Source organism: Sander vitreus, chromosome 5 (assembly GCF_031162955.1).
Source record: "Sander vitreus isolate 19-12246 chromosome 5, sanVit1, whole genome shotgun sequence".
Lineage (NCBI taxonomy): Eukaryota > Metazoa > Chordata > Actinopteri > Perciformes > Percidae > Sander > Sander vitreus.
Window position 1 is genome coordinate 17032906 of NC_135859.1, and position 26535 is coordinate 17059440.

Sequence of the window (26535 nt, forward strand, 5' to 3'; positions counted from 1 at the left end):
CTGTGACGACTTTCAGAAGGATCAAACTGTTTTAGCTACAGAGTGAGATCTCTTTTCTTCTTCTGTACTATCTTTGATTGCACATGCGCAGTAACTCAGTGTAGATCATGTCAGCTAGCTAGCTCCATAGACAGTAAAAGAGGCCGTTTCTCCAACTTCGGTCAGTTACAAGGCAGGATTAGCTGGGAGACTTCTAAATGAGGGCACATGTAAGTAGTTCTTTTGTAGATTATGGTGAACTTGTGTGTGTTGTAGCAGTGCTTTGCTATTGAGAATGAGGTAGCATGCTAGCGCTATGAGCTAACGGTTGCGGTCAGCCAGCTCGTTTCGGCTTGTGATGTCACAAGCCGTGCCGATTTTGAACAGCCCACTCGGAGACTGAAGGCAGGACACATTCAGAACCCGTATCTCACTCAAAACAGCATGGATGGATTTTTTAGCTGGAAGCACCAGAGACACAAGAACACCCCAAATCCCAGAAAAAGTGTTTTTTTCATAATATGGGCACTTTAAATTTCTTGTCCATAGATGGAGCACATCTGCAGGTCTTAATGGCTGCTGCTGTTACTTTTCTTGCCAATAGGTGGTGCAGTTTGTTAGTCTTTCTTTTAGAAGTCTTTAATTATAAATTATTTAATTTAGTTTACCCTTTAGATTTAAGTCAAACAGTCTTAATAAATTGGCAGTAACTTATTTTCTGCTTTCCATGACTTACTGCTAAGTTTCCCATTTTAACTTCAGTCACGGTCTCATTACTTTTTTAATTGAGCAGTATTCCCTATAAGGCAATCAAGTTTAAGCATTATTAATCACAGATGTCAATCTTTGGCACATTTTATTTTTAACACATGGCAAGCACATGGCTGTTAAAACTATTGGGTTACCACTAGCCTGTAGGATTCTGTCAAAATAATCTGGTGAGATGTACATCCTTTGCAGTATTTTCTATTTGACACTTAAAGTTAGTCTACAATTTTTTGTTTTTTTAAAACATTGTTCTTCATTGTTATTTGGTCAATAGGTAATTTTCTTACCAAACACTTCACAGCTTTGCACATTAGAAGTGATCTCACTTCACAGTGTTGTTATTGACAGGATACAGTAGTCAAGGCTCATGTCTGGGGGGTTTTTGTTTTTAAACTTACGGCCCTCTAAGTTATCCTTTGGGGGAAACCTTGTCACAGCTGACATCTTAAAGTGCTTCTCATTTGCTGTGGCCAGTTGTTCATGTGGATTAATAGAGTGCTGAATGCTCTCCCTCTCTCTCTCTTTCCTGACAGAAAAGCTGATTCATCCAGGCCCAGAAAATGATCTCATCAACCCCCACCTTCTCCTTCCCTCTCTCTCCGTCTTTTCCTCTCTATCTCTCTTCCGCCTCCTCCCTTCCTTTCTTTCTCTGTCTCTTTCTTAAACAGACACATCCCTCTTTTTAAATGAAAACAAGCCCTTCTTATTGGCAGTGGGCTTCACTTAAATTCAAACAGTCACACATCAGTACAGTACATGAGCCGCTCTGGAAGATTGTTAAAGGGGACATTAGATGGTGAAAATTACTTTTAAAGTTTAAGTTTTTGAACATACATATTTCAGGTATATTTACATACAGTTGAAGAGTGGAAGTTATATATGAAAAAATAAGGGTTCATGTGTGTCCCAATGACTTTTAAAATAAGTGTTCATATATATTGACATAACCTTATAAACAAGTTTATTGAAACATGATAACATTTGAGTTTGTATTAAAAACACCTTTTGATTCAGTTAAAAATGTGGTTGTAAGGCCACCATTTTGTTTAGAGTTAAATTACAGACACTGTCTTTAAACTCCCAAGCATGTTTACTTGATGTTTTTCAAAATTTTAACACACCCCTAAAAACCTGAAAAACAGGTCTCTTGCACCAAAGTTTGACCCAAGTTTCAAACCTCACGTTGAGCTGTAAACCCAGCAGCATGTCTGGTTTTGCATTCTCATCTCCTTTGGTATTTTTTAGATGATACAGAAGAAGGAGAGAAATCTTACATGTCTCCTGAGTTAACGTAACACTGAAGTAGCACTAACAGAAGCCCTGTTATCTTTTACCGTATATGACAGACATACATTTTCTATCATGCACACAGAAAATGATGTGCTCTTGAATTTGCTACTTGGTCTTGTGCTCTGTTTACAGCCTACTTGACTAGACTGTATAACACTGTTTACTGTATATCTCTCACTATCTCTCTTTACAATCCCCAATCTCCTGCTGTTTCAGGGTTTGCTTATCTGCCTTTCCTCCCCAGGAGTGACATATTTGATGCAGTACCTCCGTTAAACTATCACACATTATTACAAAACCTACAAGAGCTTTGGATAAGGTTGTTAAAGCTTAACTAACATATGCATTAATCGTTGGGTAAGATGAGGCAGTTGGAAGGGCAATTCTTTCACTAAGCAGAGTTGGTGTCTCGTGATGCAGAGATGCAAGCTTTATTGGCCTTTTATCACTTTAGGCTATTTGTAAAGAGACCACACAGAGGCTTCATTATGAAGCATGCTTATGTGTTAAATATATTTCTCATTTTCTTACAGAGTAAAACGTCTTAAACACTCAGGGCAACCAATGCAAGACCATCATAAACTCATGAATGAGAGATTATCTTACTATAGAATAAATATCCCTGACAATATTGTAATTTACAGTAGGCTACTTTATACTCTTCTATGGTTATTTGACAACTGTAATTAATAGTTACTTTGCAGATTCAGACATATGATCAACAAATAAAATATGATGCATTATTAATCCAGCATTATATAAAGTGCTCTTGTCACTGTTTTAAAGTGTGTATGCTGACTTGGTGAACATGGGGTTAAGTTTTCCTCCTCTGCCGAGCCTTGATCCCTCATAATGGGATGTGCCACCGAGTCGCTCTGCTGGTCTAAGCTACAGCAGGTCAACATATTCAGTGCAAGAGGCGGGACTATATGCAGGGAAGATGAACTGTGGACTCAGTGCTGCTCTGTGGTCTTGATTACATCGATGAGGAGCAGACTGACCGCCACACAGACATGGTCACACGTGGATTTTTGTGGGTGAGAGGACCCACCGCCCACCGGGTGGATTAACGGATCGTCGCATGGGTGTGTATCGGCGTCCCGGACTGCTCCACTCTCCTTCTCACTCCGGGACCCGGCGATGCGCTCTTTAAAGGAAACGGGTTTCGCAGAGACATCCGGAAAACGCATCCATGCGCCACGGCCAGTCCGCATCCAGATATGTCTCTGACAACACAAAGCCTGGTTTCAAGGAGCTCCCAAAAGAAACCAGATATGCGATCCGGAATGGGTGCGTCAACACGGTTATTTTGCGGATGACGCTTTGGAGTGCAGTTGTGCAATGAGACAATTTGGAATTATCAAATAGACTTTATTGATAGGCGGCAACACATAATTCGACAACATGGCTGATCAGAGCAACATCCAGTCCTCCGCCTCCAAGAGTATCCGGCCTTTTAAATCCAGCGAAGAATACCTGTATGCCATGAAGGAGGATCTGGCTGAATGGCTGAACACCCTGTACGATTTGGATATCACTGCGGATACCTTTATGGATGGGCTGGGGACGGGCTATGCCCTCTGTCGGCACGCCAACAACGTCAACCGCGCCGCGCAGGACTTCCAGCTGGAGTACCCGGAGGCTGCAAACTCCATGAAGGTGCCATCTAAAGATGTGGTCTTTCAGTCACGCAATGTTGTTCCTGGCTCGTTCGTGGCGCGGGACAATGTGTCCAATTTCATCAGCTGGTGCAGGCAGGAGCTCTGCATCAAGGACGTCCTCATGTTTGAGACAAATGACTTGGTGGAGAGATGCAACGAGAAGAATTTTGTTCTGTGTCTCCTTGAGGTGGCGCGACGTGGGTCCAAGTTTGGCATGTTGGCGCCCATGTTGATCCAGCTGGAGGAGGAGATCGAGGAGGAGATCCGGGACCAGGAGAGCCTGCGGATTGATGCAGGGGAACCAGTTGAGCAGAGCCCTCCCAGCAGGTGTTTCAGTCGGAAGGAGAGCAGTCAGAGTGTGGAGGATGAAGATGAACCTGATCCAGAGCCGTTCATCTGGCCGCAGAAGAGGGTTTTATGTGACATGCGCAACTTGGATGAGTTGGTGAGTTGAAACGATATTAACACAAGCGTCTGTGGCCTATATTGGTACCCTGATATAACTACTCGGAATAACCCTATTTGACTTCATATAATGTGTCATACCTGCATGATGATTCACACAAGTCATCATAGATCTTACAGCTCAATTTTCACACAAGTTAAATTATCACTACTCGTATCACATGTGTGAAATAGGCCTACAGTATAAATACAGTCTCCCACAGGCTTCTTACCCTCTGTCCTTGGTCAGAAGGGAATATCATCCAGTGTCTTTGAGAAGTGTCAAAAGTAAAGCACCCTCTCTGAAAATATCATGCCAGTGCTATGATGGACAAGCTCAATGAAAGAGGCTGAAGATGGTTGCCAACACTGTAGAGGCAGAGCTGACAACAAGAATACACCAGAAATGAGTTGACCTGTGACCTTTCAGAGAAAGCAAGAATTTGGGTGTCAAACGCACACTGACCCAACAGGTCTCTGAAAGGTCACAGGTCAACTCATTTCTGGTGTATTCTTGTTGTCAGCTCTGCCTCTACAGTGTTGGCAATCATATTCAGCCTCTTTCATTTAGCTTGTCCATCAAGAATAGTCAAAACAATATCCTACAGGCAAGAACGATTCTTAATCATACTGCTGCTGCAGCTCCTTTACCTACACATCTAAAAATGTCCCTTTTGACAGTTTGGTTCTAATACATTCCCTCTCCTGTGGAGTCCAAACCATCCATTCTTGTCATTTGTCCTGTTGAACTGACTGATCTTTGCCAGGGCCTGCCTGACACCAGCCAAATGTCTTGTTAGGGCGAAGCTAATGAGCAGACAGAAGACAGACTTGTTGGTGGTTGTGAGTGGGGGAGACGTTGATATTTTCACGTTGATGAAGAGAACAATGTCCGTCTTTGGCACCAAAGATGTGAGGGGCAGCAGAGAGGGAGGAGGGGAGACAGTCACACTCATGCTGGTCAGGCAGCAGAGCAGAGCGGCTCCAGTGTGACCTCCACAGACAGAAATAGGAGAGCATGTGGCTGAGGATGTGCGCTGTTCGTATCCAGACTGTCTGAGTCCGCACTCTCTCACTCATATGACTGAGTAGTGAGGATTAAACAAGCAGACTGCATTATCTGGGCAAAAAGATCCCAGGAAAGCTACAGAGTGTATGCCTGTCTTTCCTTTTCTGTCATCTGCACTGACACATCCCTCAGCAGTCGGACAGTGACCGTCAGACGCTTTTGACTTGACTGATTTAGGAAGTGGCATTCCCAGTCATCATGTGGCTGGTGAATAAAATCTCTTCCACCATCCCTGTCAACCTTAGAAAACTGCTTGCATGCAAGCTGCACAGAACAGCCCACATCAGCAACATGAGGCTCTTCAACCGAGAAACTACAGTGGTACTAAGATGAGAGGCCGCAATATTAAAATAGTACAGTATTATGAAGGGTAGTTGTACCAACACATCCTGTCTAATGGCTTCAGCTGTTTGTGGTCCATTTCTCATTTTGAGGCCCAGACATATTCCCACTGGCTTTCTTTTAATGTCATGGACTGTCCCATTTTTGTTTTACCCAGGAAACAATCAAAATGATTAAAGTTTGATCAATATCTGCTCCATAGGCTACCCATGCAGTTCTTGCTGCAAGGCTTTAGGCCTCTCTGTCCTCCATAACATCAGTCACAAGTTTATCCTGCAGAATACTTTTCTTTGTATTTCTGTCTTACAACAGATTAGTGTGCCGTTACTGCAAACTTCATCACTAGTAGACATGAGTATCTGACAGAGAGGAAGAGGAAGAAAGTTTAAAGGCATATTTTCATGGGTAGTTGCACACAGCCTGCATCATCCAACACAGATTGTATTTTACAGGATGGTTTTGCTCTTTTGTTTTCATTATTATTCACGTTTGTTTTCTATGCAAACAATGCATTGACCTATTATTCATGATAAATTAATTTTGAATCAGATTTTTTCAAATACATAATTTATCAACCTATTCATGAGATGCCTCCCTAATCAGATGCAATAACATATTGATTAAACGTCATCAATGAATTACCAGGCCATTAACTCCCACAGAAATGTGCACGACAGCCTCAGATGCTTGTACAAACTGAAATGCTACAAATGTTCAGCTTCCTTTTAGTTGTCTTGTTTTCTTTACAAAAAACTGAATGTGAGCCAACTGATAGGGGTGGAAAACATCTACCTACAATCACTGTTTGTACGTGAACCCAGGACAATGCCATTACATGTATCTGCCACCACGATGCCTTAATCCAATTAAATCTCAAACTGACAATGTGAGCTGTACAGTGTTTGCATGACCACCAAGTATTTTATACAGGATCCTATTCATACATTCCGAATCGCATATCAAGACCAACTTTAAATTCCTGTGTACTATCTTGTGCAGCTCATAGCGTCTCAATGAGATTTGTACATTTGGCAACTGTATATTCTTCTATATGTTGTGTGGTAGTTGGTGGATGATCAAACTCTTGTTGTTGAGTTCAACAAGACAATACACGTGTAGTGATAATAGGATTACAGGTCATTATTGCGTGTAGAAACAGTCTGAATACTGACAGCAGGAATATTTTAAGTACAAGTGCCTTTAAGGACATCTGGCTATTCAATAATCACAGTAAAAATGTATACACTACCGGTCAAATGTTTGGGGTCACTTAGACATTTCCATGTCACTCCATTACAGACAGAATACCAACTGAGATCAGTTGCATTGTTTTTTTTAATCAGGGCAGCAGTTTTCAGATTATATTATGTGCTTACATAATTGCAAAAGGGTTCTCGACTGTTGTAGAAAGAAGTGGCTGATCTTTAATGCAATAGCTACATTGCCCATTATCAGCAACCATTAATCCAATGTTCCAAAGGCACATTCTGTTTACTAATCTGATATCAAAGGCTAACTGAGAAAACATTGGAGAACCCTTTTGCAATTATGTAAGCACATAATGTAATCTGAAAACTGCTGCCCTGGTTAAAAAAAAACAATGCAACTAATCTCAGCTGGTATTCTGTCTATAATGGAGTGGAATGGAAATTTCTAAGTGACCCCAAACTTTTGACCGGTAGTATATATATTAAGCTAAACTAAAATATATAAATAATAAACTTGTGACTCTTAATGCATACAGTTGATGTGTCACAACAACTACCTGTTGGATACAATGGGTATTTAATCTTAAGAAAGCTGTTGTCTACAAGGCGCCCTCATGTAAACACTCACCACCACTGTGTCTCCCACGGATCTGCCGCTTTGTGTGTTATTATTACTCATATCACTGCGGGACAGTTTTCCACTCTAAAGTTGAGGAAGACTGGTGTCTCATTTCCTTAATCTTAGATTGAGTCAGTAATAAATGTTTCTTTTTCACCACTCCTGGAGATGTTGGTTTTCTCAATAGTGGTACAGACAGCAGCTGGTTCACACTGCTATATGTCCACATAAAGTTTATCCTATGCATGAGGGGTTTTTCTTCCATATCATCACTAGATAGGGATTATGACAGCGACTTCGATTGGATCTGTATTTGCCTATACGCTATCTGTCTACAAAAAAAAAAAGAAGACCTTTTTGTATATTTTTCTAGGTCTTGCAATTAGGCCCTGGGCACATACAGAACTATGCAAAGTGACATACATGTGATGATTTAAATTACACTTACTGACCCCATAGTGCACTCTAATTGTTCACATGTTTACTGCATGCAAAGGACATCTATAAAGTACAATATCTGAGCTTAAAAACAGCCATTGGAGCTTCACAGCCTTCCGTCATTCACATCTTTCATCCTTCTTCTTGCTCAGTCATATAAACTGGTTCATGTCTCTTCTTGCCCTCGGCTTCAACATTCAGCCCTTGTTTAGTCATATATGTGTGAGCCCTCATTCCCATCCCCCACCACAAGTCTCTAATAAAGCAAAGAGCAGAACAGTATGTCTTAAAAGTGTCATTGAAGAGGGAGATGTGAATAGACTGTTGACAGCGAGGCAATCAAAGGCTGGTGTCTCAGTCAACGTCTTTAGATGGAGACACCAGCCAAGCAAAGGGGGGAAGGGGTAATAAAGAGAGAACATGTGTGTATTATGCCTATATGGATAGTCTGCTCCATTAACCTTATGGTCCAATTCATGCATTCAGGAAATAAAAAAGGGGAGTAGACAACAGATAGTGTGCCTAGAGTGACTTCACTGTACACTCTGTTAAACCTGACTGGAATGGATGTTACTCTGGGAGGGAGAGCTACAGTAGAGAGGGGAGCTAGAGTGAAAGAGAAAAGTAGGTCATCATGCTTTGCGTTGGGTCACACTCATACACTTTGCTGAGCGTGGCACCCTTCAGTGTTTCTCCCTACTGCGTCACAGGCACTCATGTTTTTAGGGGTTTAGTATTTGAAAGTTTGTTTTACCCTCTATACTTTGCACAGTAACAGTACAGATCAGATTGCACTCCCTACTATTTTCCATGCTGCAGGATGCATGTGGAAACAGCTGACTCTGCACTGCATATTGCCCGCTTTATGTGGTTATTGCATTGCGTTTTGTGCTAGCCCCTGATCGTTTAAATGATTATCATTTATCTGAATAGGCTTCTGTCTGTGTGAGTAGTCTGGTTATTTTCTGCACCTGCCAGCAGCCTCCTCATGCTGGTCTCAGGTGGAGACTGTCAGAATGAGAACATCAATCCCCCTAACCTCGGCTGTCACGAGGAAAAAGTGCTGAGTGTTCTTGAGCCTCATCAAAACAAACCTACATGGTCAACTAGATGGCTTGCCTGGTTGGGCGTGCGCCCCATGTGCAGAGACTCGGTCCTTGCCGCGGCGTCTGCTGGTTTGATTCCGACCTGCGGACCTTTGCTGCATGTCATTTCCCCTCTCTCTCCCCCTTTGCTGTCTTTAGCTGTCCTGTCTAATAAAGGCCCAACAATTATTATTTGAAAAAAAACAACAACAATAGAGTTATTCACCTTGCAGCATTTGATGTCCATTAGATTTATATATTTTCCCACCACCCCAATGAGCAGTTTATCATGTGGCCAGAAGACAGGCAACGATTTTCAGAGAATGGTTTCCTTGACGCAGCGGATGTGGCCTTCCCTGGAGCCAGTATGATTCGATTTTTCTCCCAGACACACAACACAGGTTATAAAATATACAAAGGCATGTTATTATTTTTGTAACAGATAAAGGAATAGTTTGACATTTTGTATGATATGCTTATTTGCATTCTTGTGTTTGCACGGTAAATATGCTGTAGTTTCGGATTTTTTCTGTCTTCTCTGTTTCCAGTCTTTGTGCTAAGCTAAGCTAACCGGCTGCTGACTATCCTTATATTTAATGGACAGATGTAAAAGTGGTATCGATCTTCTCATATGACTCTCAGCCAGGAAGAAAGTGAGCATATTCCCTAAAAGGCAATGCATTCTTTGTTTGTTATATTATTCTGCCTGTTGCCCTGTGGAAGGTTACTGACATTAACTGACACACCTGATCCTGAGGCATTTATCTAACTCTGTTTTCTGTCTCATCTCTGCTGGTCTAACCTGTTGGACCAGCATGCTAATAGTCTCTAAATACATGTATTTTCATGATCTCTCCAGTTTGGCCCCAGGCTAAAGGTCCAACATAATCAGCATTAATTCAGTCATTTGTCATCTACCTGCACCCCCCAAGTTATTAAGAGAGATCATTTGGTGCAAAGGAGGTTATGAGATGTTGCATTATTGTCCACAGAGGAGTCGTTTATGCAGGCTGTCAGGACAGTGGTTTAATAGGAGTATGGAGTCTGATATGTAGCTGTCTCAGTGTTCACAGTCTTTTGGAATGCTTACTGGGTGGTGAAGCAATCACCCCTCAAGTTCCAAAAACTTTCCCTCCACCCAAGCAGGCACCCGCAGCGTTTTCTTGTCTCTATGTGCTTATCTGATCGTGAGATGGCTTTATCTTGGGAAGTTTCCAGTCATGACAGGAGCTCCTCAGGGTAACATGATGATTTCATTTTTTTGAATTCACCTTGAAAGCACTCTACATCTTATACCATCTTATAATGCTCCCAATTTCCTTTACCTTTTGAAAAGTGTTTTTCTGTCGTAAACCCTCCAATCTACAGTTGACTCACAGAAGTCAAATCCTAAAAACTGCCTAGTATAAATTCCTGTGGGGTGTGTTGTAATGTTTTTATTGTTGGAGATTGCCAATGACTACCCTTTTGCATAGCAATCATAAAAAGAATCTAGTTACAGCAGGCCAGCCAGCACACCTATGTTTGATGACTGTGTGGTTGTACTGTACATTGTTTGTTGACTCATGAGGAGAGAACAGAGTAATATTCAGAAGGATGTGCGGCTTCTTTGAGTACATTTATGGATGTGGATCCCAGTCTGAACCACAAAACCAGAAATGTAAAACCAGAACTATATTTTGTATATTCACATAACCTTTAAATTAAAACCATACAACAGCTTTTTTTATGATACCATTTTGTTAAGCTACTGTCTTAGTGTGGCATGTTAGTCCACATTTCAAATCAGAAAAGAAAATGGGGAATAAAACGATAACATCTTTATCGCCCCCTCCCATTTCCTCTCTTCATCCCCAGGGTTTGCTTAGCCCCTTAGTCTCTTCCATGAATTACTCTTCAGATGTTTGCAAGTCAGGAAGGAAAGGAATGAACAGATTGTTGACTCACACTGAGCAGATATGACGTGATCTGAGCAGTGGAATCATTAAAGCAATATGTACTGTATATGTTCTTTACATTAAACTGCTTGGAGACAAACCCAGCTGCTCAATCCAAAGGGAATGTCACAGCAGTCTCTCATAATGAAAGTGTTTCTCTCTCTGCTCAAAACATCTCTTGAATTCCTATGTTAAGATAGATACAGTAGATTCTCAGAATAGGGGCGTGCTGTGGATTGTTTAATCGCCTTTTCTTTCTTTTCCTTCTGAAACATCTGCAGCTCTTGCTGAAAGCGTCTCTCATGTGACCAACATGCATCCATAATTCATCCTTCAGTTTTTCACAGTGTTCCAGCTCCAGTTCCGCATGTTTACTGCATGACCTTGTCTCCCTCCTCCCCTTCTATCTCATTCTGGTGTGTGTCTGTGTGTTTTGGTTTCAGTGTGTCTGAGTGTACCCATTGTTTACACAGTGAAGACATGGGAAGTGCACACATTTCGTGTCAAAAGCTCCACAGAGTAAATATTTCAAATGCCAGGGCTGCTATTGATTAGGTTATTATTAAAACCCTTCATGGTTCGACTGTGCATCCTGCTCAGTGTTTCGTATGAGACAAAGCGTGCGAGTCCGTCACGTTCCCTCTGGAGGAAAACGTATGACCTCAGCCAAATTGCTCTGGGGGAGGTTTTGGGAGGGAGAGAAAGGCTTTACTATAGCAAGAATGAAAAAAAGTACAGTTGAAAAGGGAAGGGTAAGGCTATGTGTGTGTCTGTTGCCATAGCAATCTTTCCATTAAGTCAATGGCAGGGTTTTTTCCAAACAGGGCTCGTCCACCTACTGACAGGATGAAAGACGGAGTGACAGGACGGAGAGAAAGAGAGAGGGCAGGCAGATGTAGAAATGAAAGCAAAACAAAGACAGCAAAGACAAATATAGGGCTGGTCAGCAAGTGCATGGGCTAAGAATAAAGGCTGATAGACAACAAAGCAGATGAGACAGAAAAGACAAGCAGGTGAGAGGGAGGCAGGTGAGGTGCTAAGGCTTAGCGCTGATTCCTCCCTCTTTAATCAGCATGGGAAAGAATGAGGGGTGCTGTTTCAAGAAAATAACTAGGTTCCTCCTTAATCTTCCGAATACACCATGGTGTTATAGACCAGCCTGCTCACACACACACACACACACACACACACACACACACACACACACACACACACACACACACACACACACACACACACACACACACACAACATGCAAGCCAAGCTACTGTAAACAGCCAAAGGGTGGGAGCTCACAATCTGATATTTTCCCTTTGATCCCTTAAATATCAATAAAACACTCCTGGCATTGGTAATGGCTGCCCCTGCATGCACAACTAGGAGTAGTTGCTCCTCTTCTCTTCCTGTGCTTTCTCTGTCCACTTTGCTGCTTTACTTTCTCTCCCTCCTGGTTGACAAGTGTGCATACGCCTTTGTCTGAGAGAGACGCCAAGAAAAACATCAAAGTTGTCCAATCCTGCGAGCGCCCAGGCCTGTGCAACACAGGCGGATCTCGCTCCACCCTGCAGTTGTGTCTGTGCCTAATAAGCACCCCCAACCACAGCAAGGGCACCGGCTATGACTCTCTCGATGCACAGGCCTGCTGACATCGTCACCACCAGTCTGGATTCTGAGCTCTTTCTCTCCTCAGTTTATGATGTCACAACCAGAAACATTGTCACGTTACAGCACAGAGAGGCAGAGTATTCATTACTATGGTCACATATGTATTTTTGTGCTTTTGTGGTGTAACTAAATTACCAAAATGTTCTGCAGAGATGAGATGAGGCAGGGCTCTTAATGTGGTGAGAGAGCAGGGCGGGGCTCCCTAACACTCAGTGGATGCTTGGGGAGAAAAGTTGGCAGGAAGATGACACACTAACAATCCACACTCAACACCCCATACTCTCAGGCAGCCAAGACTGCTCATTTCTCACACCATAAAACAGATTCATTGTGTTGTTGACACATCCCGCTCAGGACCGGCAGCGCTTTGTTCATGGCTACAGATATATGTGACTAAACATGATCACATGTGGGGGCACTGACCTGAAGAACAGGAAGGGATCACTGTCAGGTTCCTGTCAGATGTGTGTGTCATGTTTGTCCGCTGTGGATGTTAAACTGCTTTTGTTTTGTTCTCCTCAGGTGCGTGAGATTCTGGGCCGGTGTTCCTGTCCAGCTCAGTTTCCCATGATCAAGGTGTCGGAGGGGAAGTACAAAGTGGGAGACTCCAGTGCATTGATCTTCATAAGGGTAGGCCCTCGCCACCATTAACAGAATTATCTGTCACTGTGAGCTATGACACATGTCTTTGTGTCCACGTTTTATGTTTATAGATTAAGGTAGAATAAAAGTGAAAACGTTGCATTCAAGATGTATTGATCAACTGCATGAATGCTTTAAATATCAAGCAAAAACACAAACGTTACTTGCTTTCATTAATGAAATTCCAGAACAAATGTCTGCAATATTATAAAGACAACATGGCAAACTTACTTACGTACTTACTTCCCTTTATGCCTACTGGCATGTAGGGCAGCAACAAAGGATTGTCACTCCTGTCTGTTTAGGACACACTTTTGGATGGTACTGGTATTACTGGTATTATTCCCCAACTATCAATGGTAAACATCCAGTTTAACTTTGAGCAAAAAAATACCCGCCCACTGCTATTTTGCTCTAAATTTTCTTTTATTCTAGAATTGGGAACTAGATGGCAATGTGCGGGTACTTTTTCGTCTTCTTCTTCAGTTTATTGTTACTCAGCACTTGGCAGAAATTGATGTTGATGGTGTTGTTAGATTTTACCTCCAAAGTGGTTTATCTGACTAAACAGTCTGATTTAATTGACCGCTTGTGATTATTGCCCCCTGCGTTGTAGCGATGTTGACAGATTTCTGGTAGAAATGACAGCCAAAACTACAACAACATAGACCAAAGTTGTAATAAACCTGAATTATCCTTAAGTCAGTTTTACACTACATGTTAAGCTGGATATATAGAAGCTACTTTGGCACAAAAGGCTGTGAGGCCTGCAGTAATTGCATGGAGCCATACGGTGTTGGCATATGGCATCATATGTTATTTCAAGGAGAGCAGGGTTATGTAGCAACAGATAAACCACCCAGAGAACTGTAGCCTACATTGTATGTAACAGCATTGTGATTCATCTCTCTCACGTGAGTGTTTACAAACTGTCCCACTCCCAGGACTATACTTTTTACCACTGAGACTAATTAGAGCTTTAGGTCATTTCCTGAGCCCTTATCTTGGCTGTAGCCTGTTTCTGCTGGACTGCTTGTCTCAGTTTCAGTTTAAAAGCTGCCACCCAACCCAAATCAGGCCTCACAGGAATGGGCAGGAAGGCTGGTGAATACCGGGGATCGATTTGGTTTCACTTACCTAAAATGTGCCCCAGCCAGATTAATGGACTTGTTAGATGGCATATAGGTCTGTAATGTCAATATTTCTTCCCATTTAGTGGCACCACTTGTTCCAGACAGGGACATATGATATACACTATGTGAAGCACACACACGCCTATCTGGGAAATAGCGTTTTTCTACGTTCTCCAAAGGTGTCATGCGTACTGAACTCAGTAGGACCAACTGTAAGGGTCTGTAGAAAACTATAGGGGTGCGGAGAGGAGTTGAATTTTGTATTTCACTTTTTTTGTTTTTAATCAAGACTCTCTTCAGCATAATTAATATTCTCTTTGGAGTCCTTGACTTGAAAAATGCAACACCCTCCACCTAACTGTTAAAAAAATAGTACTGATAAATCATTTCACCACAAATAACTCAAACAGGCAAAACATATAGAAATAAAGATGGTGTCATTTCTAAAACTTGGCATAATATTTGTTTACAATAACCACCAATGTACACATTAGCAGTGGAATTATCAAGATCCAAATTGATAGCAAACAAAATGATTCATAATCCAAACATTATGTATGTAATAGGCATTTTACTTTCTGTTATGATGCAGACTAAAGTGGTTGTCTGTGATAAATGAAATCCTGAAACAGAGACAGGATTTTTCTCCTCTGCATTTTCATTTCATGTCATAATCCCAATTATGAGCAATTACGTGCACTAAAGCTATCATTAGCGGCTGTTAATTTCATTTAAATTAATCATGCGAGGGAAGGCTGAAGTATAAATTTGGGGAGAGGAAAAGATAAAAGACCTCTCCTCCCTTCAGCAAAATTAAAAATACATAATCTCTCCTCCCTTCTAATGATTTCCTTACAGTCCCTAAAATGGATTTTGATGGAAGTGTTTCATTAATGGAAGCTCGTGCTTGGAACAGACGTTTTAAGATAAGATAAGCTACTATCATACTACTACTACTAAAACATAATGGGACAGACATGTTTTATATGTGCCTGTTTGCAGAGAGAGAGAGAGAGGGAAGGAGAGGGAGGGAGGGAGGGAGGGAGAGAGAGAGAGAGAGAGAGAGAGAGAGAGAGAGAGAGAGAGAGAGAGAGAGAGAGAGAGAAAAAAAAATCTGGAGTGTGTGTGTGTGTGTCTGGGAGCCTTTTGACTTGTCAGATTATCTCTCTACACACTGTCTCTACCCTCTTCTGACCCTCACTGGAGATGACAGTGATCACACATATGCCTGAGTAGCTACAAGTGCAGCCAACACACTTCCCTTATTCTTCTGAGGGGAGGAAGCAGGCAGCCCCTTTAAAAGCCAACAAACCCCTATTCAGCTACCAAAGCTCTGACAAGGATCTTGGGCTGAACAAGGGGATGAAGCAGAGAAAGCTAATGGGCAAACGGGTCATATGAACAGAGGGGGGAGTTAATAAGGTGTCTTTGTCCCTAGGGAAGTCACTCCCTAGAGGGAGGAGATGCCTTCAGTTGTGTGGCACAACAGCTGAAATGAACCATGAGCTTAATTTTTGAGCTCACCAGCCAGATTTAAGAAGAAATTGGTTCAACACGCCCCCACAATGCTGACAAGAAGTCTCTCTGTTCACTGTTGCCATAGAAACAGGGATTGGGTCTCTTTACACTGAAGACTGTGATACCCCTTTAGTGGTTGGGAAATTAGGCAACTAAGCCATAGATCTAAAATGGAACATGGTCCCATGTCGTCTATTTAGAGACTCCTGCTGCAGAATTATGTATAACATGTGGAATGCATGATAAGCTTGTTGGATATGACAACAAGTGATATAGAATTCAATAAATGAAGATTTAGTCATACAGCATTTTAAGACCCTTGATAATTCTCGTTATAGTCATATAATTATCCCACTCCAGTTACACAAAGATATTTGTTTATTTGGATTCCCAGTAGCTGTTACCATCATGACAGCTACTCCTCCTCCACAGTTGACAATAACAAAGGCATTAAATAGAGATGCGAACCATGTCTTTATGTCACAACAACACCTCTGTTATAGTATGCTGTACACTATGCAAAAACTAAAATAAATGATAAGAGTCAGAAGTGACAGCAGATCTATTCTGTAGACATAGCAAGGTAACACTTTATAATAACCATCGCTAATACATGTTAAATTGCTAGTTAATTAAACTTAAATTAATAGTTATTTTACTGTTAACTGTTAAATGTTAACAAATTGATAATTCATTATGTTTACTAATTATGAGTTATGTTTTAACAGTTTATTGTTGTTCACATCAAAACATTTTATATATTATATTAACTTTTTGTTAATGATTAAGAAATTGTTTATAAACTGTCAGTGAACATTTTTTGGATGTCTATTATAAAGTTGCATCTGATCAAAATAATACCTTGTTAATGGTCAATAAAAAAAGCTTTGTAAAGCATCTATAAACATTATTTAGATAGCTATTGTCAGTGCTCAAATAATCAATCATCTGTTATAGATCGCCAAAAAAAGATTTAATGGGGCCAAATTGATGTTAATTGATGCTTTATAAGCATTAGTTGCAACTTTATAATAGCCATTCAAATAATGTTTATAGACGGTTTACAAAACAATTATTAACCACTGACCAAGTATTAACTATCTATCTGAAGTTATAAACTTATTATTGTATATGGCACTAAACTAATGATAAAATAACATTAATTATAACATTACTAATAATTAATAAACATAATTTCATTGTCTTTTAACAGTTAAATACCTATTAACTAAAGATTATTTAACTATCAATTTACCATTTATTAGTGATGGTTATTATAAAGTTTTACCGTATGTGGACCTTGTGATGTTTTTATTGTGGAAATTATACATCAGTGAGGATAAAAATATGATATGAAACTTGTGCAGCCTTTCACAAGCAGGCACATGATGCCCACGCAGCATCAAACAAAACAGTAAACCTGTTACTGACATTCTGGTGGAGCAGAGGAGAGTAAGCAGTTTATACTCTCAGGTCTGATAGAGATAAGCAGATCAGCTGTTTTGACAGATTTGATGTAGTAGGGGCGCAAGGCTGATGAAAAGACTTGTAGTGGATTAGCAGGGATTGTATTAGAGAGAAGGTGGAGTCAGGCTTTGGTGCACATGTCTGTATCTGACAACAGTCAGGGACCCGGAGCTGAGGCGCTGTGCCATGTGTGATTTGGTGGAAATAAACTCTGTGCCAGTCCACGCAGATGTGTCATTATGGCTTTGCCTTGCCTGCTGTCTGAGACGCGGGTACAACCTTTAAAACATGTGGCTGGCAGACCCTATTTTACACAACCCAAGGCAGGGGGATGCATCCACGGGGCTCTCACATCAGGCAAATTGTGTTGCTTCAGTGAAGGCAGCTTCTGCCTGCAGGAAGTGAGGCTCTTCGGTCTCATCTTGTGGATGTGTGTGTTTCAAAGAGCAGAAGAGAGTAAGAAGTGACATATCCACCAACCCCCCTCTGTTATGGCTATCCAGGCCCCCTCTCCTCTCTTCTCCTCTCCTCGGTAACTAAAATCTCAGAGAGCATAGAGGACAGCAGGGGTGAGTTGTTGCCATGCTAATTCACCCTGCTCCCCTCTGAAATCACGGGGAAGCCAGCTGAGAGGCATGAGAGAGAGGCCCAAAAAAAAGAGCACAGCACTTTGGCTCTTTCTTATGCTACCGTACTCTGTTTAATTGTGAGTTGGCATGGCAATGAACAGCCCTCATAATGGCAGCAGCTGGGGGGTGATGTGAGAGAAAGAGGAGGTGTGGGGGAGGGAGACGCAGGGGCACAGGCAGGGGTGCATCTAGATGTTACGTAACACTGAAGACCGGCCAGCCTTCAGCAAGCCGCCCCACTTGTGGAATTTGCATATCTATTGACTTGTGCAGTGTGTGTGGTAGTGCAGTTTATTAAAAGTTTTTGCCACTTTATTTGTGCATGAATGTGTATGTTACTTTCTGTTTATCTATTGAAGCCATGTTTTCTCTTTTCATCCCTCAGGTCCTTCGTACTCATGTGATGGTGCGTGTTGGAGGGGGCTGGGACACATTAGAGCACTATTTGGACAAGCATGACCCATGTCGCTGTGCTGCTTTCGGTGAGGTCACTTCCTGTTCCCCGTCAGCCCCTTATAAAACAACTTACTTGTTGTGTCTCAGTGTTGCATAATTCATAATGCATTTAAGATCATAAACAAATGATTCACCTCTGCTGTACTGTGTTCAGACTAGGAGCAGACACTATGAAGGTCAGCAAGGTTGAGAAGTAGTGTTTGTCATACAGTCCTAGGAGACACCAACAAATAACTATAACTAATCCAATTCAAAATTTCTCTCATTTTACACATTCTGATTTTTGCTGTTGACTGATTTGACATTGTTATATCGCCCAGCAACAATCAGTCTGTTTCATACTGAAACCAGAACAAAAGTATGTTTCTAGCCAGGGAATGTAGACCTTCAAAATGATGAAGTTTGTAATGGAAAATGTGAAGTCACTCTTACTCTGTAATCCTCTACTGCTACCTGATTCCACAAAACATCTGTGTAGCTAGCAACTCATCTCAACTCAAAGACTTTTTATTTTTTGCCTATAAACCCAAACTATTCAATGTTTACACTCACTTTGATTAGCAGCACAGAGCCCAGTGATTCATGCCCATACACAAACTGCTGCTGAAGTGGTGATGTCAAGGGCCGAGCGTCTGGCCTGGACAGCTGACACTAGCTTAAATCATAATTTATGCTACATTTATAACCACAAGAGGTTGAAGATCATAGAGTATCAAGTGATTACAGAAGTATGCCTTTTGTGTTTTATAAATGTTCTCCTCTATAAATAGTGGGATCATCAGCATCTTGCTGGTCGCCTAGTTTCACAAGTGAGGGTCTGTCTATCTCTGGCTCAGGGAAGCATACAATACATATCTACTGCTGCTATCTAAGAGCTTGATGACATTGATGTGGTTAGCTATGATATATTTCTAGACCTCTAAATGACTTTAATCCTTAGTGATTGTACCGGCTGTCTCACAATGTTGGTTAAAGGTCTGTCTTAAACACTTGTTATCAATTTGTCTCCACAGCCCACCGCTACCACCAGACTAAAGCCAGTGGCCAAGGTCAGGGAGCCCAGAGCAAGTCCTCGAGCGCCCACTCCTCCCGCTCCACCAGCCCAGGTCCACACTGGCGAAATGATGGCATCGCACCTTACAAACCTCCAGACAGGCGCTCCTTGGAGCCCCCCTCTGCTCCATGTGCCTCTTCTTCCTCCACACGGCCCGGCCGCTCACAGAACCCGTCTGTCACCACCGAGCTTGACTCTGGCGCAGCACGCACTCTACTCCCACGGCCGCCACGAGACCGCTCAGAACCTCGCCACTTTAATCCTCTCAGGTGAGTGTTTGTGCCTACTCAAGTGTGTGGATAAGTGTTGGGATAAGTGTGTTACCACCTGGCAGGTCACACTCAGTGTTTTGCTGCTTGCTTTACCCACAGATGACCCCTCAGACAGAACACACACACACAAACAAACACACAAAGAACTGGGAATATACACAACAAATACACATGCCAGGAAGCCACAGATTAGACCAGAGCAGATGTATCTAATCTCAGGTGACATTGCCAGATAAACCCATCTAAGGTAGCCAGCCTACAACACTTTCTAGTGGCTACAAGGTGGACACCAAACAAGTTTTCTCAGCTCTTCTTTTCCCCAGTCTTCTCTCTTCTACTTTTCATTTAGTTAGACTGCCTCAATCGACTGCCTAAAGATGGCTGTGATTCTTTGTGAGCTGTTGCTCCTAGATGGCAAACAGATGGTCTGAATTAGTATGAAGCCAGTAACAAATGAAACCACACATCAGTTTTCTCTGATATGCTTCTGAAGCGACACATCAGTGATAGAGAAGTGGCATGTTAAGGCCATTATAAGTGACTCTTTCTATGGGATATAAATTCAATAAAATATGCTTATGTTATTCATGAAGCTGGTAAAAAGTTTAGTTGGTGACATACCTTCCCTATACGTCGTATACGTTCCTATATAGTGTGAAGGCACCATTGTTTAACACATTTTGGAGCTGAATGGTGGTTTACTTTGGCTTCTAGCCAATGTGTGGCTCATTTCTGTATTGAGCGATGGCTCAGACCAGACGTCAAAGCAACAGCTCATTGGAATTAACCCTGTGTGGGTGGGTCATCCTGTTTCAAGTGCGCCAGACTAGATAAAGACTAATCTGACAACTATCCCTAGACAACTGTTCACAGCTAACTGGGGAAGTAGGTCAACAGGTGGGCTCCATGCAGGCACGTTAGCATGCCTGAAATTATAAGTCTAATTTCCAAGGAAAACTTTAGAAGTTCCGTGTAATAAACACTAATTAAAGGCACAACCTTTCAACTAACTGAAAACAAAATTGTATCCTTACCACCGAAAGTCAAAACTCAGGACAGTAGCATGCTGACATTGTTAAACTGACTGATGAGTCTTTTAATGCATGGACTCTTTCTAGACAACAACTTAACTGTTTTTGTTTTCTGATGCTTTAAAAGTTTCAGTTACAACAGAAATATTTGTAAACCTTGAGGTAAAACAGGCCAATATGCTCTATTATGATAACACAAAGACCAAATGATTTTTTCTTACATATAGAATTATATACAGTACATGTGAGTAAATCTTAATAGTTAAACAAACAACACACCCTCCACTGGGTATTTAAATGTCCACTTTACAATACATACTTTATTGATCTGTACTCATCAAATCGATCAAGATTTTCTTCCTCCTGTATGTGCAAGTAAGGAGCTGATAATACCTGACGGTGCGTGACAGTAGAGTGTGGTTGAGAAAGGGAAAATCTACAAAACGTTTGTGGTAATATTATGAATATTAATTACTCTTTTCTACATTGTAGGAATAAGGAGACAAAGTTGCCAGTGACAAGACGTCTGTCTGGAGACAGTGACTCCTCTACAGCCTCCTCTAAGGGAGGAGGAGGAGGAGGAGGAGGGGGACGGTACTCTCAGGGTGGTGCCTCACGACGCTCTGGTGATGAAGTAGTCCTGCTTGTCAATCGCAAGGAAGGGAAGCATGTGATAGAGAGGCCTGGTGCTGGAAATCAGACCCCATCCCTGCGTCCCTCACTGCCCCGTGCTCGCAGTCAATCTCGGGAACGTCCTGCTCTCACTCCAATACTCAAACCGAACCCACCACAAGGATGCGCTGATGGATCGCGAACATCCCGCACAGAGAGAGGCCGCTCTCTCGGAAACGAGGGCCCAAGGAGGCTCCATGCTCAACGTTCCCACAGCCAGAGTAAGTTAACCTGCCGTACTCGGTCCAGTGATGCCAGCCCAGGACCCGCTTCCTGCTATAGAGACCCTCAGCCCCCACCTCCGGACAGACGAGAGGACCTTCGGGGCAAACAATTGCCCCCATCCTCTCCCAGAATAGGTGGTGGGTTCACCAAAAGGCAGTCATCCTCATGCTCTAACTCACCTATTAAAGGGGTCCAGAACAACAACAGCAGCCCCAGCAAAAAAAGTATAACTACTCCCAGACCCCCTGCACCTCGCTCACCCTCCATAGGAAAAGGCAGACTTCTGCCACCAGTCACCTCAGGAGGGCGACGTTCACCTCACTCAACTCCCCGCAACTCTCACCATCATACCGCCCGCTCCCCTCGGACGTCACAGGGCCCTCGCTCTGCTGGGCGAGGCCACCATAGAACCTGGTCTGGCCTGGAGTGGCAGGAGCCCGAGGAGGAAGGACTGGGCCTTGGCTTCCAGATGTTGCCAACACTAGACCCCCAGAAAGAGCTGGACTTGTATCGCAGCTTTGAGGCTGAGTTTCTGGCCAATACACAGCAGGCTAGAGGAGTGTCTTGTAGAGCCCCAGAAAGAGCGGGCCTGCAGGGAGCTGGGACGCATTTAGTACCAGCACCCACTGATCCTAATGTCACTGACTCTGCCTATTCCTCCTCTAACTCTTCCACCTCCTCCCTGAATGTGGGCGCAAAGATAGGAACTCTGCCTGACCTCAGGGAATCCAAGAGAACTAATTCCCGTCACTTCCCACTGGAGGACCCCTTAAATTTACTTCATGAACACAATTTTGGAGGACCATACAACTTAAGACAAGGAGCGCCTGAGCACTGGGGGGAGCGTGGAAGGGGTCTCAAGAAGCTCCCAGCCATCTCTAGCTCCATCGAGGAGAGAGAACCTCCATCCTCCCTGCCTGGTCTTGTAGACACAGACAGATTGATGAATCAGGTCCCCTCACAACCTGCTTTCCACTGTAGGAATATGAATGGAGATCATGGAGGTTGTCCTCCCACAGGGGGGCTGACAGGTCAGCAGGGTCAGCTTGGCTGGGGCACAGGACCTGAAGGAGATGTTCCTCTGGAGAATCACCAGCCAAACCTCCCTCATGACCTAGAAAATGGTGACAGCAGTGACGACCTCCCGCCCCCAGAGGCTTGCCCGTCACCTGTGCCCCTTCCCCCCTCTGAGGACTGCTCCTTCCAGGATTCCTCTAGTGAAACCTCTTCCATGTGCTTCAGCCTGAGCGAATCACGCTCTGAATCCCCCCCACCATCTTCACCCCCGGCCAACGGGGACTCCGAAGGAGAAGGGCTGCAGACTAAGAAAGGGCAAAAGAAGGCAGACAGCGTAGCCCCTATCTCTAAGCACAAACTGAGAGGCAGGGTGAGGCCTCGCACTGACAACAGGCCAGAAAACAGCCCATCACGTATCCCCACACCGGTCAGCTACAGAGATCTGCAGGCTTACGACACATTTTCCCCAAACCACACCCCACCGCTGTCCCCTCAGAGCTCGCGCTCTACTGGTCGTCCAGCCACATGCAAGAGCCTGCACCAGTCTTTCACGGATATGATCCATCCTCAACCACGTTCCCCAGCAATGGGCAACAAAGATTGCTCCTACCCTGGACAGTCAGGAAGCCTGAAGCTTGGATGTAGCACAGATGACACAGGGGGTTGTTGTCATGAACAAACTTTGACTACTGTGTAAAAAAAAGACTTGAGATTGGGCTATAGACTTTCATTGCATGTCTAACACTCCTTCTTTTTCACTTGGTTTCTCCTCTGAATACCTGCAGGGGGTTCAAATTGCTTTTATGTTGCACTCAAGCCAAATTATTTATTACCAAAGGAATGGTCTTTAATATTACTTTTACTCTCTTTTAATGTGTGCATGGGGATGCTTTTGCCAATCATATGGTTTGTTTTTGCAAAGACACTTGTGACATTCTCATGGTTGATACAGAGAGATGGAGAGAGAGCATATGTGCTGCCATGTGCCCCACTGAGGGGCATGGTGAAGTGCCAGGGATTTTAAGCTGCAAATCTATAAACAGTGTCAACACTAAATCTTCAGTCAGATGGATTGGCTCCCTCTTGTGGTTTGCCACAGCATCTCTGCTTGCCTTGATAGTCAAAATACTGGTGACTGTGATATTTTCAGTCTCTCCATAGTTGTGTGTTTCATATAGGACTCAGAATACTCACATTTACAAAATACTAATAGGTAACATAGACAAAGGTACCCACATCATTCCTCTGACATTATGAACACTACATGCACTACCAATCTCTGTACAGTGGTCTGCTGTTATTTATGTATGATGCCACCTTTTCACAATTGATGTAGTTGAAATAGATATCTGTTTTTAAATGCTTACAGGTGTTCAAGATTCTGTTTAATGCAGTAAAACATTTTAACTTTATTTCTACTCTTACATGGATTAAGTGAAAAAATATGAGGAGCAGTGAAAGTTGTATTACTTTGTGTCGTTGTCACTGAAACAGAAATGTTGGAATCTACTCCTCTGACCAAACTGTACTCTGGAATACAATGCTACATATATACACATGTCAAAGGCTTAGGAAAATGAATGTGTAAATACATGTTGATGTACTCACTAATACATGTGGGTATTGTGTATATAAAAAGGCATTGAATATACAGTTTATTGTACATATCACTGTATCAGTTCTGTGCTGCCTTAGCTATGCAATATTGGTGTTGGAAATGCCTTGACAATTCCCTTTGCCTTAAAATGTATTCGCAGGTTAGTTTTTGAATGTTTTTGCTCAACATCACTAAGATCTATTCGTTTAACACTACATTGTCATCATTAACTGTTTATGATAATAGAAATTGGAGAGTCGAGTGTGAATGTGGAAATAAGTAAGGAAAATTGCCAATTTGAATCATTATACTTGATGTAGGTGTACAATTCATGATAAAGATATATCATTTATTGCATCTGAATACTATTAGTTGTTTTGAAACACAAGAAGCCAGATAACCTATTTAGCAGATGGATTTCAAAGACACGGCACAATCTGTGGTGACATCTAGTGGCTAAAGAAAGACATGTTTTATTAACAGTAAAAAGGGGGGCTGATTAGAGCCAATAACAATGCTATTATGAGGGGAAGTTTGATGAATGAAGAATGACTTTGACTTGAGTGTCTGAATGTGTGCAACAGTGCATGAATAATAGATACTGTAACTGGATATTAACATTCTCTTGTGAAGCTCTTGCACAGTTGTCAAGCGTATGAGAGGCCAGACTCCAGCTACAGTACTTCTGTACTTTGTAAAATATATTTGAAAGTGGAAAAGTTTGACTTGTTGTCAATTAAGAGAAGTTGGTGGCCATTTGTTTTTGATTTGTTTACAATGGTTGTTTCAGTAAAAAATACAATTTCAGTACAAAAGAAAAGCAACATTTGTGGATAGCAACTTTTTGCAGGGCACTGACAGTAAATGGACTAGAAAAAAAGAAGTGTGTGCATGTACTTGTGTACATATGGTATGAGAATATGTACAGAGTTGGAGTGAAGAGGGGAGTGATGTAGGTCTAATTTATTTATTTATGAAATTAAATCTCATTTTGGGCTCAAGTGACATCTGTGTTCCAAGTAAAGTTAAATGAGCTGTAAGTGTTTAGGGAAATCTAAATGAGGTGGGGCCCAGTGATGTACAAACATCAGGCATTTTAAGATTTGTTTCTCAACAGTATACTGTAAAGAGACATAATCCATTGCCAGTTTAAAAACTGGTATGAAACAGACCAACTAAACACATTTTTGCAATATTCAGAGATACAGTAATATGCACACCCCTAATTGCTACAAATAATTTATAATGTGTCAGTATTATTAGAGCTAAATATGTAGCTGGTTATCAGTTTCCCCTGTATGAACAGATTTGTACATGCATTCTAGTTGTTTTACATTTTAATTTGTTTTGGCTTATTTGAAGACATTTGCATTTTGATCAATTGGTGTTTAAAATGCACCAGTTATGTAAACTGTGACTTCATACAAAATATGGTGACATTCATACAAAAGAGTGCTAATCTGCTCTTTGTCCTGCACAACTTTGCAAATGTCATGAATCTCTCTCCTTCTCTCTCTCCTTCTCTCTATCCCTAATTAGCGAAATCTGAATGTTCATGATTCGACAATTTCTTGTTTGCTAATGTTATTTTCAAATGTACAGATTGAATCTCTCTCTTTTCTCTCTTTCTCTCCTTCTCCTTCTCTCTCTCCTTCTCTCTCTCCTTCTCTCTCTCTCTCCTTCTCTCTCTCCTTCTCTCTCTCCTTCTCTCTCTCTCTCCTTCTCTCCTTCTCTCTCTCTCTCTCCTTCTCTCTCTCTCTCTCTCTCTCTCTCTCTCTCTCTCTCTCTCTTCTCTCTCTCTCCTTCTCTCTCTCCTTCTCTCTATCCCTAATTAGCGAAATCTGAATGTTCATGATTTGACAATTTCTTGTTTGCTAATGTTATTTTCAAAGACCTCTGTGAAAATTCCACACATACATTGTGGAATTTTTATGTATGAAATAGCAATACTGCAACATTTCACAGTTTTTGTTGTTGAAAATGCTGTCCAGTTGTTCTTGTAATAAACATTTTCCTCTGAGGTTTATGAATTATCTCTCATTAATTGTTCATATAGAGCGTCGGTCACAGCAGTATGCTGAACAGCACAATGTGATTTACTAACTTTTGTAATTGAAACATGTTTTGTTGTTGCGTAAGATGTAAGCTACTGTGTGTAATCATCGCATTTGACTGCTATCCGATTATCTAGTGCAGATTTTGCACGTCTGAAGTTAAAAAAATGCAACAAAACTTAATTGTCCTGAAGAACGGAAATATTGACACAGTTTCCCCTTCAAAATGATGATCTGTCCATATAGCGAGGTGTTGATTAAAT

The 26535-nt window shown here is 42.0% G+C and overlaps 1 protein-coding gene across 1 annotated transcript; it reads left to right on the forward strand.

The window, feature by feature from the left end:
- The first annotated feature begins 2920 nt into the window (after positions 1 to 2920).
- On the forward strand, positions 2921 to 26239 carry gas2l1 (growth arrest-specific 2 like 1). The gene is made up of 5 exons (XM_078250734.1): positions 2921 to 4143; positions 13028 to 13135; positions 18280 to 18376; positions 19364 to 19673; positions 21200 to 26239. Exons 1-5 carry the CDS (start codon positions 3442 to 3444, stop codon positions 23316 to 23318), a joined length of 3336 nt encoding a protein of 1111 aa, XP_078106860.1. The 5' UTR covers positions 2921 to 3441; the 3' UTR covers positions 23319 to 26239.
- The last annotated feature ends 296 nt before the right edge of the window (positions 26240 to 26535 follow it).